At 38.9% G+C, this 15,823-nt stretch overlaps 2 protein-coding genes across 5 annotated transcripts in view; both read right to left on the minus strand.

Annotated features, from left to right (window-relative positions):
• LOC125775337 (major facilitator superfamily domain-containing protein 8-like) lies at positions 1–2,096 on the minus strand (the record flags this gene model as incomplete). Its single annotated transcript, XM_049457822.1, is given in 5 exon segments — positions 1–216; positions 289–909; positions 1,051–1,202; positions 1,261–1,767; positions 1,828–2,096. Coding segments are annotated over 5 exon segments (1,679 nt in total), but the record flags the coding sequence as incomplete, so codon positions are not given.
• Positions 1–13,676, minus strand: part of LOC105227880 (major facilitator superfamily domain-containing protein 8) — a 20,408-nt gene extending 6,732 nt beyond the window's left edge. Inside the window, exon 1 of one of the 4 annotated variants that reach the window (XM_011207417.4) lies at positions 13,535–13,676. The gene's annotated coding sequence lies outside the window, so the exon portion shown is untranslated. Of the gene's footprint in view, positions 1–2,089; positions 2,190–3,575; positions 3,708–13,162; positions 13,391–13,534 lie in introns of those variants that run through there. The other 3 variants (XM_049457818.1, XM_049457816.1, XM_049457815.1) reach the window with 3 other exon arrangements.
• Positions 13,677–15,823: the final 2,147 nt, after the last annotated feature.

The following is a 15,823-nucleotide window of genomic DNA, read 5'->3' on the forward strand; positions in this document are numbered from 1 at the left end:
ACAACTATAGTTATGTTATTTTTGTCCGAATACAGCGCTGTATTTAGAGCAGCATCCAGTTCATCTTCATTCTCTATCAGCGCCGGCGCTTCGTCATCAATTTGTGGCACTATTTTGTACTCTTCGTCCGCTGATGCTAGTGGCACTTTATTTGTACTCAATGTTTGCATTTCGGCACCCATAGGATTGTCGAAACTCGGTGGTATCAAACGATTTCTAGAATACATATATATATATATACATATAAGTGAATATAGAGCAATGAGTTTTCGTAAATACAGTACGCACTTCGATAACAGCAGCCATATCATCGCTACGAACATCATCACCGACGTTATGCCGAACGTCCAGTATGTGCCATAGCGTGTATAAATCACACCTACAAAAACAGGTCCCAATACGCGCGACAAGCAACCCGCACCGGTCATCAGACCCATCCAAACACCTTGCGGTCGTGGTCCCAATACCTTTGAGAAGATCGTTTGTATCAATGTGACACCGATCGGATAACCAATCGAAGTGAATGCATAGCCGATGATGAATTGTGTTAAAGTCAGTGCTGGCGTTAGCTCACACCAGGGCTGTGTTTTGGGGCAGCCGAGAAATACGATATCATTCGGATCGAGATCTATTGTAGCATTGCCCGTCAGCGGTAATGTTTCATTGTAAACTTCAGCAATAACAGGTGGTCCATCGCCCCAAGGTATATACAGCACACGGCCGAGTACCATTAGCGAAAAGCCACCCCATATGAGCACATAGTGTTCGGGAAAAACTTTACAAAGTGGATTGATGGCAACAAATGTGGCGAGTGCCACAATAGCGCCCACTGACATCAGTATGCCCATGTAGTAGAGCGCTTCATGATTGCTCCATGCAAACTGGTCCATGGTAAGAGAAGTGCCGAGTCTGAAAAAGAAGAGGATTTTTAATTTAAGGAATTAAAGATTGAACTGGATATTCGGTGGAGAGCATTTCTGTGAAGAGCTCCAACTTTTCAAGGACTAGAGTGATAAGCTACGAATATGACTGAGACAAAGTGGTACTTACGTTTCGAGCAGCACAAAGTTGAAGACCAACACGAAGAATGCCATAATTAAAGTCCACGCTGACACATAGTCCGGTTTGATGGCCTTCCACGTTTCGCGCTCCGAACTTTTACCCTGTTTTATCATTATTTCGCGTGCAGCTATTTTATGCTCCTGTGAATCAGAACGGTTTATAAAAAAATCACTACTGACCAGCTAATAGCTATACTACCTCAAAAAGTCCCGGCAGAAACATGATGAAGTTGCCAATACTCATAAGTACATTTATCCAGCCACAAGCCGTGTACATATTGAAAACAATAGAGCCCCAAAGAAAACTATAACCATCATTACCCAATGGTGTTACAGCCGTCTGTAGACCGGGTCCCACAATGAAGCCCAACACCTGTGCCAGTGACACCATCGAAACGGCTTTCGTGCGTTCGCTCAAACGTGTCGCTGCCGATAAGTACGAACGGCACACAGCAATATTTGCCGAACTGACGCCTATTAAGAAACGTGAGATCAACATCCAGTACTTGACATGATCGGGACGCATTTCCAGTGATGAATATAGCCCGCTAGCGAATGTGAACAACGCCAACGAACATAGTAAGGGTAAACGTATGCTGCCAATTCTATTGCTCCACCAACCGAAGAGCGGACTGAAGATCATCTGACCCAACGGATTTGCGGCAACAATGAGACCCATAAACTCTTTGCCCGCCTTTGGATCTAGCTATGAAGTAGTATGTGAAAAAGTATGTGTACTTTCTTGTTAACAATGTCATACGAATACCTTATTTAAGTACGGCCATATGCCAGTTAGTATAATACTGAAGCCAAGTGACATCAGGAACATTGTGAAATAAATGACGCGCACCGAACGCCAACGGCTTCGATATTCCTCCAATGTCTCAAGGCCATCATTGACATCGTCGGGTATTTTTGGATTTTGTGATTTTTTACAAGAATTGCCCATTGTTGGTATTTGTACTTTTAGTTAAGGATCGCGCGTAGTCAACAGTTTGTGTTTGGCAGCTTTGCGGACGACATTTGACGTCACTGAACATTGATGAAAATTTAGTTAGAAGCAAATGATGCTTTGTAGAAACCAATTCCCGGTTATATATGCTGATTTACATGCTGAGTCAGAAACTGTGGGAAAATGAGAAAATTATAGAAATAAAATAATTAATCCTCATGAACACTTTATAGTGCTTACGTCGATAAAAAAAACTCTTAATATTAACTGTGAGTGCTATTTCCAAGCTTTGCTCGTTCCAATAACAAACTATACCGTTTCTACAAATGCAATTTCGTAAACAAACAACAGGATATGCAGTCAGCTGCAAAGCATCTGTCTAAACAGTGCAATGAAATGTCATAACTCAAAAAGCTTTGCAAAACTGGTGGTGTGTGTACGTGATTAGGTATGGCAGAAAAGCTCTGCTTAAGCTTGATGGCGGTCATGGACTAAATTCTAATAGTAATGGTTGTACAGAGGCTTGGAGGAGCTTAGATTTGCAAAAAGCACACATATGTATATACACAGACGCGGATTCACGGGGTTAGGAGTTAAAAGTTAGACATTATTTCCATCATAAGTGATACCCCACGAAGAAAAAGACTTTGAGTTGAGAGTATAGGCGCTGTTGATGGCCTTTCCATTTCCAAGGCAGTCATTAAAAATTATTCCAAGTGCAGTCGCCTCGGATGACTGTCGATTGGACTCCGGAATGAAATGTTGAAGCCATGTCTCATCCATTGTCACATATCGACACAGAAACTCGGGTTTATTAGATTTAAACTTCGAATCGTCGTTGTGTTTAGTCAAAAGTGAGCTCGCTTGGCACCCACTTTACAAAGAGCGTTCTCATACCCAAAGGATTCGTGAATGATATGATGTGCATGTTCAGTTGATATCTTTAGAGTGCCTACTATCTCGAACAACTTCACTTTACTGTCATCCAAAATTATTTTGTGAACTTTTTTGATGTTTTCGCCGGTAACAATCTTTTTTAGGGGTCCACTGCGTTCAAGTTATTAGTAAACATAAAAGAAAGTATAAGCGATATATTTTAAAACTCATAATAAATTATCGAAGCACTCCAAATCCAGATCTAGTGATCTCTTTGCCGTTAGTAAGGCTAGTTTCTCCCTAGTATTGAGGTTTTTAGCAGGCCATTGCCCTATTGACGTTCACGCAGTAAGGCTGGGAGTCCTACCAGACGCCATCTACAGAAGTTGTATGGAAGAAGATGAGGCGGAAACAACTCAACACTTCCTTCTTGACTGTTCCACGTTTGAGGGGTCAAAAATTAAACACTAGAGAGCGAGCTGGTGGATGGAAATTAAACGCCTGCGCAAATTTGTATTGTCTACTAAGCGTTTAGCTAAGTTATTAGCTCGTACACAGGAGTTATTTTCTATGGCTTCACAAAGGACTACATATAGTCCACGTGCAATCTTTGGACAGCCATCTGACCTAACCTAATCTTACTACAAATCCCGGCTACGTTAATTACCATTTCTCTATGTGCTTACCCTTAGGCTTAGTGGTTATCCCAACACGAAATATAGCTGCTCGAGCGCAGTTGTCATACTAAAATGTTCGAAAAGACTTTGCAGCAGCAAACGGCAACCTTCTACTCAACTCAATATTTATGAGTACTACGTCGAAATATCGTAAATAAAATAATTTGAAACTTCTAAAGATTAAAGCTATTACCTAACACGCATGCAACCTGCAGATAACGAATTATGGCTATTATCCCATATAAGTAGTCGATTACGCTCAGCAAATTAGTCAGCAACATAGTACTTGACGAAATGAAATCAGAAACTGCTTACACGTGAAAAATTCTATAAATGCTGCGAACATGCTTCTTATCTCAATGATGGGTGAAAGATTACAGTAAATTGTTGCAGATAAGTAATCACAATCTTATTTACCTGAAATCTCTACGTTTATAAATGTTTACAATGGCATGACTTGGGCAATTTTAGAATAAAGTGCTGCCGATAAAAAGTCCTTTAAAATATTAAGTTAGATTAGCTAAACAGGCTGATTTCTCGTTAGGTCACGAATAAACATACTTCGACAGCTAGAGACGTTTTTTTACCCAGAAGTCTTAGGTATAGATCAAAAAGGCCGTCGAATACATACAGAGCCTGGGGCTAATACTAATTTCAGACAATTCCTCAGATTTGTAAAAAGTATGGCAACCGAGGTGCTTTAACCTTAGTTTGGCTAAAGCGGGACAGTAAAGCAGAAAGTGTATAAATGTTTCCGCCTCATCTTTCTCATTGCAACTTTGACAAGTTGCGTTCTCCAAAATCCTTAGTCTCATCTCGTGAATTCCAATGGCAGAGTGTCCAGTTAGGAAATCTATCATTGCGGCGATGTAAGCTTTCTTACTAAGGGCTAGTAGTAAAATGTACCTTTTACTTTTCACTCTGAACCAGAAAAATTTCGTAACCCTTGCAAAACTTGCTGAGTTCATGCGAGGCCCAATTTGAAGTAAGTGGTGCTAAGCTGTGAAGGTTTTTCTCTTTATGTTCTTTGTTCAGAGTAAAAGTTTTTTGGAAGAGAGAATTTCCGGAAATTTGATTAAGGTAAATGTCCTCAATCAAAATTTTTCTAAAAAGGTGATAAAGTAATTATCAAAAATACTTTTTTCACATAAGTTGTTTGCCGTGAACTATCTACATGTGATATCCTGATCATTAATTGAGTTTGTGGCTACCATTCAGTTCCTTATCGGCATATATCCCGAACCCTACCAAAAAGTAATGCACCAATAAGCAAAATCGGCTAACCTAGAGGTAATGTCGGTAAGACGGATATGGTACTAGAAGATACAAAATCCCATCATGGAAACCCCCGAGGCTCAACGGAGTAGAGTTAACTTCTAAGAATAAAAAGTACCTGGAACTAATTTTGGATAGCACACTGACGTAGAAACTCTATGAGGAAGAGAAAGGGAGAAGTCAGTGGTGCTCTAGGCATGTAAGAATAAGCTAGGGTCAACATGGAGCCTAACACCTGTCCTTATACATTCATGTTACACAGCGAAAGTCAAACCAATCTTACTTTACGATGCTTTGTTGTGGGGTACCTCTGCTAGTTAAATCGCATACAGGAAACCGGTCGAACCAACGCTGCATTCGAAATACATATTACTCAATCTGCCACCAATTGACATTAGAGTAGAGAGCTCGGCAGGGAAATCAGCTGCAAGATTGGCGAGGTTGGGCAATTTTTCCACAAGAACCTGCGGGCATAGCCCCATAGGCTGTTAGTCGGTGAATAAAATGCACCACCTACTACGCATTGTCTGAGAGAAAAGTCACGCTAAAAGAGGATGGATGGCACTGAATCCCGCGACCTACCAGCAGAACTTTCAAAATCTACTCGGACAGATCAAAAATGGCTGAAGAAGTGGGCGCCTGGATCCATTGCGCTGAGCTAGATCTCAAGCGACCCTTCAAGCTATCGCAAAACTGCAACATCTTCCAGTCTTTGCGGTTAGGAAAGCTGCTGAGGTAACTAAGGGAAGCGATATAAAGAATCTCAATATTCATATACAATATTCGATATACAAGCGTCGGAAAATGTCCTTAAAAGCAGGGAGGCAGTTGATATAGCTGCTGCGGTAAAGCGGCTGCAGATATTCTGGCTTCCCGGTCATAATACGCTAAACGATAACAAATGAAATTGGAGAAAGAGCGAACAGGCGGATCAGGGACGGATGGCATACCTTAAGGGTCTGTATAACATATACTTCAGTTGGCATTTCAATCGGCCTATAAGTCTATATATGTGACCTGGTCTACGAAAAGAGGGCTTAGGTGTCAAAAAAAAAAAAAAAAAACAATTAATGAGATAACTGACGAAAGGAGTTGTTTATTTTTAACAGCTTTTCCCAGAAAACTAGTTTTCGTACCTAAGCCCCCTTTTCGTAGACCAGGTCACATATAGTAAATATGACGTGGAAGCCAGTCGCTTTAACCTAACCTAACCTAAACTCTAGTACTTTTCCGCCCACAATCTGTCTATGGTAAAAAGTCTTGCATTTAAACGACACCTTGAAACAGCTTTAGCAGCCTAATAAGGCATTTGGTAAACAAATAATATAAATAAAAAATATTTTGTAGAAGAAAACATTTGTGCGCATTGTCATCCAAGAAACAAATGCTTTGAGTAGCACCTTTGCACTTGACTCATGCGTGCAAGGTACATCACTAATGACAGCAGTTATAAATGCAATGTCTCACATCACATTTTTATAAACATAGATACTTATGCATATAAAAACATAATAATAAAATAAGTGCAATCCTCACTTTGTTTGCAGTGAGATTAACCTGCGTGACTGGCGTATATCCAGCAGTCCAAGTGCATTCACATACTATGCACTAGTGGCCAATAAAGTGTTACCACGCGGAAAATTTTATACTGATGTATACCAACATTTTTTTTAATACTGTATTTTCTAATTTTTGTTGTTTTTAGTATGTAGTGCTATGTTTATTCTGAAGCTTTATAAATAATATGACGCAACTAAATACTCAGAGCTCGTGGAAGTGGATTTGCAAAGAAAAAACCATCAATGGACCAAATGGACCGAAATTCAAGAAGTCGTAGCCTGCACAAACGATTTTTAACTACCGAGGAGCCAAGCTGAGAGTTCAAGGAGCGATTTTTGGTTGATGTCAGTACACGCACGGTACGCTGGAGGCTCTATAATATGCGATTTTAAGCGAAAAGGACAAGAAAAAAAAATCTACTATAATTGGGCTCTAGATAGGACTCATTGGAAAAAAGTATTATCTGCACTGATAGACTGAAAATAAATTTTAATCAGTGCGTTGGAGTCCAGTACGTTCGGAGGAGACCACAGTCCTCTAAATACTATGATAAAGAGAAAAAAATTTCCATTGAGTTACGTGATTTTAAATGGAATTTCCCTCTATGGTTGCAGTGAATTGGCATTTATAATTTGTTCCTTAAATGTTACTGGATATATAGACATTATTAACAACTTTTTGGAGTCAGCAATGGATGCCTTGTTTCCTGTAATCATCGAGCATTGCTGGCTTATTTTGAAAAAATGTGAGTGGCAACATTTCATTGACCGCTAGTGTATGTACTTAAATGCGAATAAGTATTCAGGTTAATAGCCACTACTGTTGGCTAAACAAATATAGATTTGCATAAATATATTTATATTTAAACGCAACTTTTTTGTATTTAAAGATAAATCAAAGAAACAGCGAGTGCACGCATGAAATAACCACACATACATGCAAACATATATGTAAGTAAATAATTGCATTCAACGCGCACTCATCATTTTAATAATATGCGTAGTAATGCCAAAGCGCTCAGATAAACAAAGACAATTTTCATTATGATAAGCGATTTTTTTCCTCTTTGTTTGCGAGATTTTATACTCGAATGAGTTCGTCTTGCATTCCTTAACTGAATGGGTTAATTAACTGCATGTAGCTTTTATCTATCATATACATAAATATGTATATGTAGACGGCTTTAAATAAGGAATGTTTGAGTTTATCTATATATTCTGAGATTATTTGTAAACTTCTATCATATAAGTATTATTATATGTATATCAGGACGACTTGACTTATAAAATGTGTCTAGAAAGCTAGATAAATCGACTGATCACTGATGGACAATGAGATAGTCCAATAAAGACCTTAAAGATAGTTTGCCAGGAGCGTTCAAATATATATATATTTAAAGTGACAGAAGACAGACACAGAAACCCCTTTTCAGATCTGAAGTAAACAGTAAAGATATCTGCGTAATCTTCGTGTATTGCCTGCCATCGCAAGAATATAATTAATTTCAACCCAGTTTAGGTTAGATGCTTAGGTTAGATAGCTGTTCCCATCCATTGCAGGGGGATCACACTTAGATTGCTACAGGGTTCGTCCGGAAAGTAATAAAACTGATTTTCTTCAGTCGCAATTGTACCTCGGAGCGTGCGCGAGTTAAGGAAGGCATTCTTTATAATAGTATCTTATCAAAATATACTCAACAAACAAACATCAAAACAACCTTTTGTTTCAGTAAACAGAATGCATCAAAACAACCTGAAGTTTGAGCACCTGGAGAGTCATTACAAACATTTTCGCGTGACGTGTTTCTGTGAGTGGTGCAAGCCGAAAATGCAGCCTTCGTTAGAGCAGAGACTCGCGATTAAATTCTTTGTGAAACTCAGTAAATCTGCAACGGAGACATTTGAAGAAGTAGTGTGTTTCGGTGGCAACTGGCCTTTTTGGAGGACCGGGAAGAGATCGCTGAAAAGACTGCGCCGGGAGACCTGCGGTTTCAACAAACTCCGACAATGTGACTCGTGTACGCAAAGTTTTGAACTCAGACCGTCGACTAATTGTCCAGATGTTAAATTTATCAAAATCTGTGGTTCATGACACTGCGAACATGAGCAAGGTGTGTGCGAAGATGATCCCAAAAGTGCTTACTGACGCCCAGAAATTACGGCGAGTGGAAGTGTGCCAAGAAAATTTCAACAAGTGTGAAAGTGGCTCCCAATTTTTGAATAACATAATCACAGGTACGAGTCATGGATCTTTGAGTATGATGCCGGGACAAAGAGGCAATTTTCCTTTATTTTGAGACGACATAGAGGATCCAAGCAGTATACACCTCGGCTCTCAAGTTTTTTTTTTAGAGAATGCCTTCCGTGACGCCTTCAATGCTTGGAAATCACGCTGACAGCGCTGCATCAACGCAGAAGGAGCCCATTTTGAAAGTTTTTAAAGAATTGTACCGTTCGGTTCAATAAATTTTTTTAAATCGACCCATGTCCTATTACTTTCCGGACAAACCCTATATAATGATTTATTTTTCTGTGGTTTTTAGGATAAATATTTACACAGAATAAAAATATTCAAGCTCTCAAGTTTATTTCTTCACAAGTGTTCGAGTAAAAAGTTAGATAACGAAATGAAAATCAGCCCTTCACTAGATCAACATTGGCTATTGTTATTGAATAGAGACGGAAATAGTGCACAAAAACTTACTATCAATACAACAGCTATTAAAATAACAGGTAGAATATGGAATATAGAAATGTCGCATATGGATGGCTATATGCGTCTGTTTCTATGCAAGGTAGTTCCTCAGTTTTTGAGATATCGATCTGAAATTTTACGCACAACATTTTCTATTCAAGAAGTTGATAATTGGTTGGAACCGCCGATATCGGCCCATTATAGGGTATAGCTGTCCTCGTATGAACAACCTTATTATTTGCCGCGATATCTTCACGAAATTTTATACTAATTATTGTCCAAAGCAGCGCTATAATCTGTGAACAAATCGTTTAGATCGGACTACTATAGCATATAGCTGTCGTACAAACTGAGCGCTCAAACTCAAACTCTTGTATGAACAACTTTTTTATTTGCCGAGATATCTTCACGAAATTTGGCACAGATTATTTTCCAATACTGAGCTACAATATAAAAATAAATTGTTTAGATCCGACTATTATAGCATATAGCCGTCGTACAAACTGAGCGCTCAAACTCAAACCCTTATATGAACAACTTTTTTTATATTCACGAAATTTAGCAAAACTAGTTTTCCAGTTTTTTTTTCAGTTTTTTTTAATTTTTTTTCAACTCATGTTAAACCGCAATGCATCGAATTTGTCGACCTCAAAAGCCTACAGTTTGTAACAATTAGCATGCTATTTACATGCATTATCAGGTCTGCGAACACCTGTGAAACTGCCGGTTGCTTTATTGTTGTTGTATGTGACACAAAGTTTTAATTTTTTACAGCTAGTATTTAGTTTTTTGATCATTTTATTTATTTATTGCAAAATTGACAAGAAAATTGTAACACTAAGCGAAAAAAAATTATAAAAAATCATTAGTTAATTAAATGCTTCACTCACCAGAGTTTAAAAAACACTAACGACTGTGTTTTAATAAAACTTGCGGTGGCGTATTGCATGCAATTAATTAAAAGTTTACATACTTATAACTTTAGTACTTATGTACTCGTTGTTGTTGCTTTTATCTGAGTAAATTGCATTAGCGCGCTGATAAGCAGCTATTAGTATTAAATATATGAAACAGAGCGCAACAGATACCGTTTAACTAGTGTGCTTGAGTGGTAAGCTGATAAACTCGTAAGACAACCAGCTGTTTGTTGTCACAACAAATACAATTAGAATTCGAACGACAGAGAAAAAATGGAAACAAAAGCAACTTTCGTAGTTGCCAGCCAAGAAATCGTGTTGCAAATGAAATAGCTGGCGATCACTGTTTTTGGTTTTTTTTTTTTTTGGTCGAGCAGAGGAACACATTCCAAATAGGGTGTTATGACTTTGTGCACGTATAAGTATGGATGGCAGAGAGTATAATGGACACAGGCATTGAGGTATCATAATAACTGAGCAATTTTCGAATCACGGATTTCCGGAAAAGCCTTCAATGCCTGTAGTGATTCAAGTTTAATGTCTTCAATTGACTCAAAACGGTTTCACCGGTGCATTCATTTGAGTTTGCTGAATAGCCAGAAGTGCCACGAAGCTAGGTCAGGTGAATACGGTGGTTGTGGCACGATATTGGTCGAAAATTTGGCGAAAAACTCACGAAGAATCGATGCACTACGCGACGGTGCATTATCGTGGTACAAAAGAGCTGTAGGCCCATAATTCCGACCTCTTTTTACTAATAGCTTCCCGCCAACGACGCATAACACTTAAATACTAATCCCTGACGATAGTTTGGCCGGTCGAAAGGAATGCGGAGTGCACCACAACTCGATAATCGAAGAAAACTATCAACATAGCCTTGATTTTCGACCTCCTTTCACGTAGTTTTTTTCCGCTTCGGCTCATTTTGCCACAATAAGCGGACGATTCCGGAATGTAAGCTTAGATCCTAGACTCAATGCCGGTAATAATGCATTTCATGATATTCTGGTAATCGGAAAGCATTGTTTTACAGACGTTTACGCGACGCTGTTATTCAAAAAATTTTAGAGGTTTTGGAACCAAATGTACTTTCACTTTTCAGACGCAAATGGTTTTCACTGATCCTTCAGATATTCGGACAATGCCAGTAAGATCTCTGATTGTTAATCGTCGATTATCAAGCACCAATTCCTTTATTTTATTGTCGTGTCCATCATCAGTTGGTGTTGATGGCCGTCCTGAACGTGTTTCGTCGACATCGTGTTCTTGAAGCTCTTTGGATAATTTGCACCAATCAAAAACACTTGATCGCGACAAGCAATTATCACCGAAGGTCTTTTCCAACATTCTGAACGTTACGGCATCAGAAATTTGATTCCGCCTATAAAATTGAATGGAACCTCTTTGTTGAATAATTTCACTCATCGTAAAAATCGCCGAAAGCACTTTATGTACCTCAGAGGGACAATCGTATTCTAAACACTAAAGATTATTTGCTAGGAAAAATATTTCGACGAATGGGTTTTCGCGCGAAATTTAAATTAAAAAGGAGGACTATTTTTTGATCACAGTAATATGCGCCGGTTCGGCTCGACCTTACTCTCTCTTACTTTTTTTTCTTTTATCTAGCGATTTTCCACACTTGTACTTCGTGTTCTTTTGTTTTATGGTTTTATGGTGCGTGTGTCCCGTACTTATCTGCATTGATTAGGTACGCCAACAAATTTAGCTGACTTTACTAAGTAGTAGACGGTAAAATAGAGTTTCGTATGAAAAAGAAATTCAATTTTTTCACGAAATTAATAAATTAAACTACGAGCCTTATAGAAAAAGTTTGTATTATATAAGTTGTAGGTAATGCAAAGATCAACAACTTTTGTATCAACAACTTTTGAACATAACCTCAAAATTTATGTGAAAAATTCAAATATTTCAATATTTTTTTTTCATTTTGTACACAATTGTTTTTCTTTTTAGCTACGCGCAACACTCTAAACATCTATACTGATGGCTCGAAAATGGAAGATGGAGTTGGTGCGGGAATATACTGTCCAGAGTTAGGCATAAGGCAACCTTTTAAGTTGCCGGACCACGGCAGTATATATCAAACCGAGGTTTTTGCTATAGCGACAGCCGCGTAGCAGGCCTCTAATGCGTCTGTAGGCAATTCCAGAATCAACATCTAAGTAGACAGCAGCAATCAAGACAGTAACCTCGTATCGCATATCGGCTAGAAGTGTCTTAAGAAGCAGGGCAGCAGTGAAAAGTGTCGCCAGAAGCAAGCGAATTCACTTCTACTGAGTGCCTGGTCACAAAGGCAACGAAGGCAAAGGGATGGTGTACGAGATTGCCAAAAGTGATGTATGGCTACACCCGAAAACGTGATCAACATTGGAACAACTATGCATTGTCTATACAACGATCTGGACAGAAGCATGGTAAGGAAAATGACAACATGATGGAACGATCTGCCTCGGTGCAGACCTACAAAAGTCATGTGTAAAACGGTAGAACGGAAGTATACAAAATTTCTGTTGGCACTCGATAGTAGAGACTGTAGGAAAATGATGGAAGTACTAAGTGGGCACTGTCTGGTGGCGACACACGCCCGCAAGATGGGGCTGACAGAGCGAGTAGACTACAGGAAACGGCTAGAGGAGTGCGCCAGTGAAACAATGAAGCATCTCTTGTGCAGTTACCCTGCATTGGTAAAACTAGTCTGTAAGCATCTGGGATCCCCACCATATGATACACTGGAGGATGTATCGACAGTGAGGCCGCAGAGTCTGTTAAAATTCGCGTCCAGCGCAGGCATTCTAAACGATGAATACTCCTCTTGGACTTACCAAATGAACTCCATCTGGTATCGCAAAGGACCAAACTGGTATGTAAGTGGCTTATTGACCTACCGGCATAACTTAACCTAATATTTTTTAAACCATTCCTTATTTTAGCTGCCCATAAACTACAGTTAACCGCAAACAGCAAGCCACTAAACTAAAATAAACGAACACAAAAAGTTGAAAAAAATAATTGTTAAAAAAAAATATGCAAAAAAGCGCGTGCATACTAGTTTTGTGTGTAAAAAAACCGGTTAATATTTCCTTCAACTATATTCCACAACAATTTTGAACCTTTGAAATACTTAACAGTTAGCAATTGGCTCAATTAATAGCTGCGCTTGCTTTCTAATGATTTCTTTCGCTTTTTTGATTTTTCTGAATTGGGTCAATATTAAATGCATTGTTGTTGTTTTAGTGAATTTTCAACAATTTTGTTTTGTTTCGCTCAATGCCCACGCGATGCACCAATACACGCACACAAATGCACATACGCGGAAAAAAATACATTTTAATACGATTTTATTTAAATTTAGCTGTTGTTGTTGTTGTTGTTGCTATTTGTTTGCAGCTGACTGCAATAAAATAAAATATTTACTTGGCAGCTGAGTTAATGCGTCGCACCGCGTAATATATATATTTGTGTGTATGTATGTATTTCTATGTTATATATTTGATTTACTTGAATTTGTTGCCTTTGTGCTTTTCACGAATTGTTTTCTATATTTTTTTGGGTTTTATCTATATTTTGTCTTCTTTTTGTTTTTGTGCCAACAAACAACTAACGCTGACACCTCACAACACGTTCGTTCGCTACGTTCACTTTTCCGCTATTCCCCAAACGCACGCTGCACGACCGAATATTCACGTCCGACTACTGGCTGGCTGACGGCTGTTGCTGCTTTTGGCTTGCATTAACAACAAAGTCATATTAGCATTGAGGCGCTTGAGGCCCGATAACATGAGCAATGAGTGCTTCAGCATTGTGTCACAAGAGCGCTCTGTGCATGTACGACGGCGCTCTCGCGCTCTGGCACAGTACACGGTTTTGGGTTAACAACTTCTGGCACGCGATCGACTAATTTGCTTACACGAATACCTTTGCGTTACTTAATACCCTACATGTCGGTCGTATGATCGTTTATAAAGAGAGATATGCCGAAACAGAAAGTTTCACTAACTGAGACCAATTTTATACAAGTATTTTTTTATTCTTTCCTCTACCAGAGACTACTTATGAAATAAATATATTTTTTCTATTCTTTCCACATCATGCACGCTGTTTTGAACTTCGATCTATTCGAGTTAACTTCGTTTTTACATCAGTTTCTCCTTCGGACCATGTTTTCAATTGTGTCAGCGATCCCACATACATATAAAAAATGCATTATATGTATATTCTCCACTTAATATGGCTCAAGCAGCTCACAACTTCCGATCTTAGACCAAGTATCCTCTGGATAGCCAAAAAACATTCGTTAAAGGCGAGCTAAAGTGAGAAGGCTAAACATCCCCTCACCAGGGTTATGCGCTGATTTATGATGCATTCGCATCGACAACGGCGAATACCGCAGTCGATGGAACGATGAGCTGTGCGAGATATCCGACGACATTTACATAGTTCAGCGAATTAAGAGACAGCGAATACGCTGGCTAGGTCATAACGTCCGAATGGATAAAAACACTGCAGTTCTGAGAGTATTCGTCGCAATACCCGATGGGTGAAGAAGAGAAAGACAAAGACCTCCACTAAGTTAGTGATATCAGGTGGAGATAGACCTGGCTGCACTTGGTATCTCGAATTGGTGCCAAATTGCGAAAAGAAGAAATTACTGGCGCGCTGTTGTAAACTCGACTATAACCGCGTAAGATGTGTTTAAGCCAATAAAGAAGAAAAATAAACTATTTTTTCATTCGAGAAATATCCCAAATCGGCTTTGTCAAGAACCCTCTTATGCTCCATAAGGATATGAACGCGAGCTTTCATACTCCAAAAATAGCGAATTAGACTGAATATTATCTAATCACTCACCTCTTTTAACTCTTTCAGAGTGGAACCCCAGATTGTATGACTTCATGAAACCTGAGATAAGATATGAAGACTTATGCTAACAAAAAGAAGTCTATGTTGAACCTGAAAAATATTTGTATATATATTTTTGGTAGACATGGACTTTATTAGAAGCAAATTGCTGAAAATAGTCTAAGGTTTACTTCTCAGATTTCATCCTAAACTTAAGTCTGTCTGCCATATTAGAGCTCTTTAAGCATCACTCGCTTCAGCTAGTCTAAATTTTCTGTTCCAAACCGAAACATACCCAGCCAGCACTTTCCGTGTAATTATTTGATCCGTCCGTCGTGATGAGTGCTACGCTTACTCACTCCAGACAACCAACTTAACCACGAGAGCACTTCACAGCACTTTTTAACCGCAATTCGAAAGTTAGTACGTCGTTTTGGGACCGTCAGAGAAAGATGAATCTGCTGCTACACATCAGAGACCAAAAAACTGCGAACCTGCTCCGTCGCCAAGCCAAATTGTTCGAATAATGCTTCAAACTGGTGGTCCAGAATTGGGTTCTTTCGGTTTTTTTTTTTCAAACTCATCACCTTAGTCTCGCGCCGTAGGAATTTTAATCAAATGAAGGTAATCTCTGTTACGGTGGCCTACTTTACAGATCTTCAAAAAAGCTGCTCCTAAAAAAAAGTGGTCTTATCGGCCAGAAAAAGAAAGGGATTAACAAAACCCCAAGTATCCATAAAATTGAATAAATGTCAAAGCACTGTATTATGTCGAATTATTATGGTCATTTAGCGCCGAATTGCATGAAGCAAAACGGTCTCAATTCGCCAAATTAGGCTTCAAACTGAAAACTGAGAAAGAATTCTCCAGATTTAACGCCGTGAGACTTCTTCTTAGTCACTCGCCGCACGAATTTAAGTCAAATAGTGGCCTCCAGACAACAAATTT

This window comes from Bactrocera dorsalis, chromosome 5, assembly GCF_023373825.1.
Source record: "Bactrocera dorsalis isolate Fly_Bdor chromosome 5, ASM2337382v1, whole genome shotgun sequence".
In the NCBI taxonomy this organism is placed as follows: domain Eukaryota; kingdom Metazoa; phylum Arthropoda; class Insecta; order Diptera; family Tephritidae; genus Bactrocera; species Bactrocera dorsalis.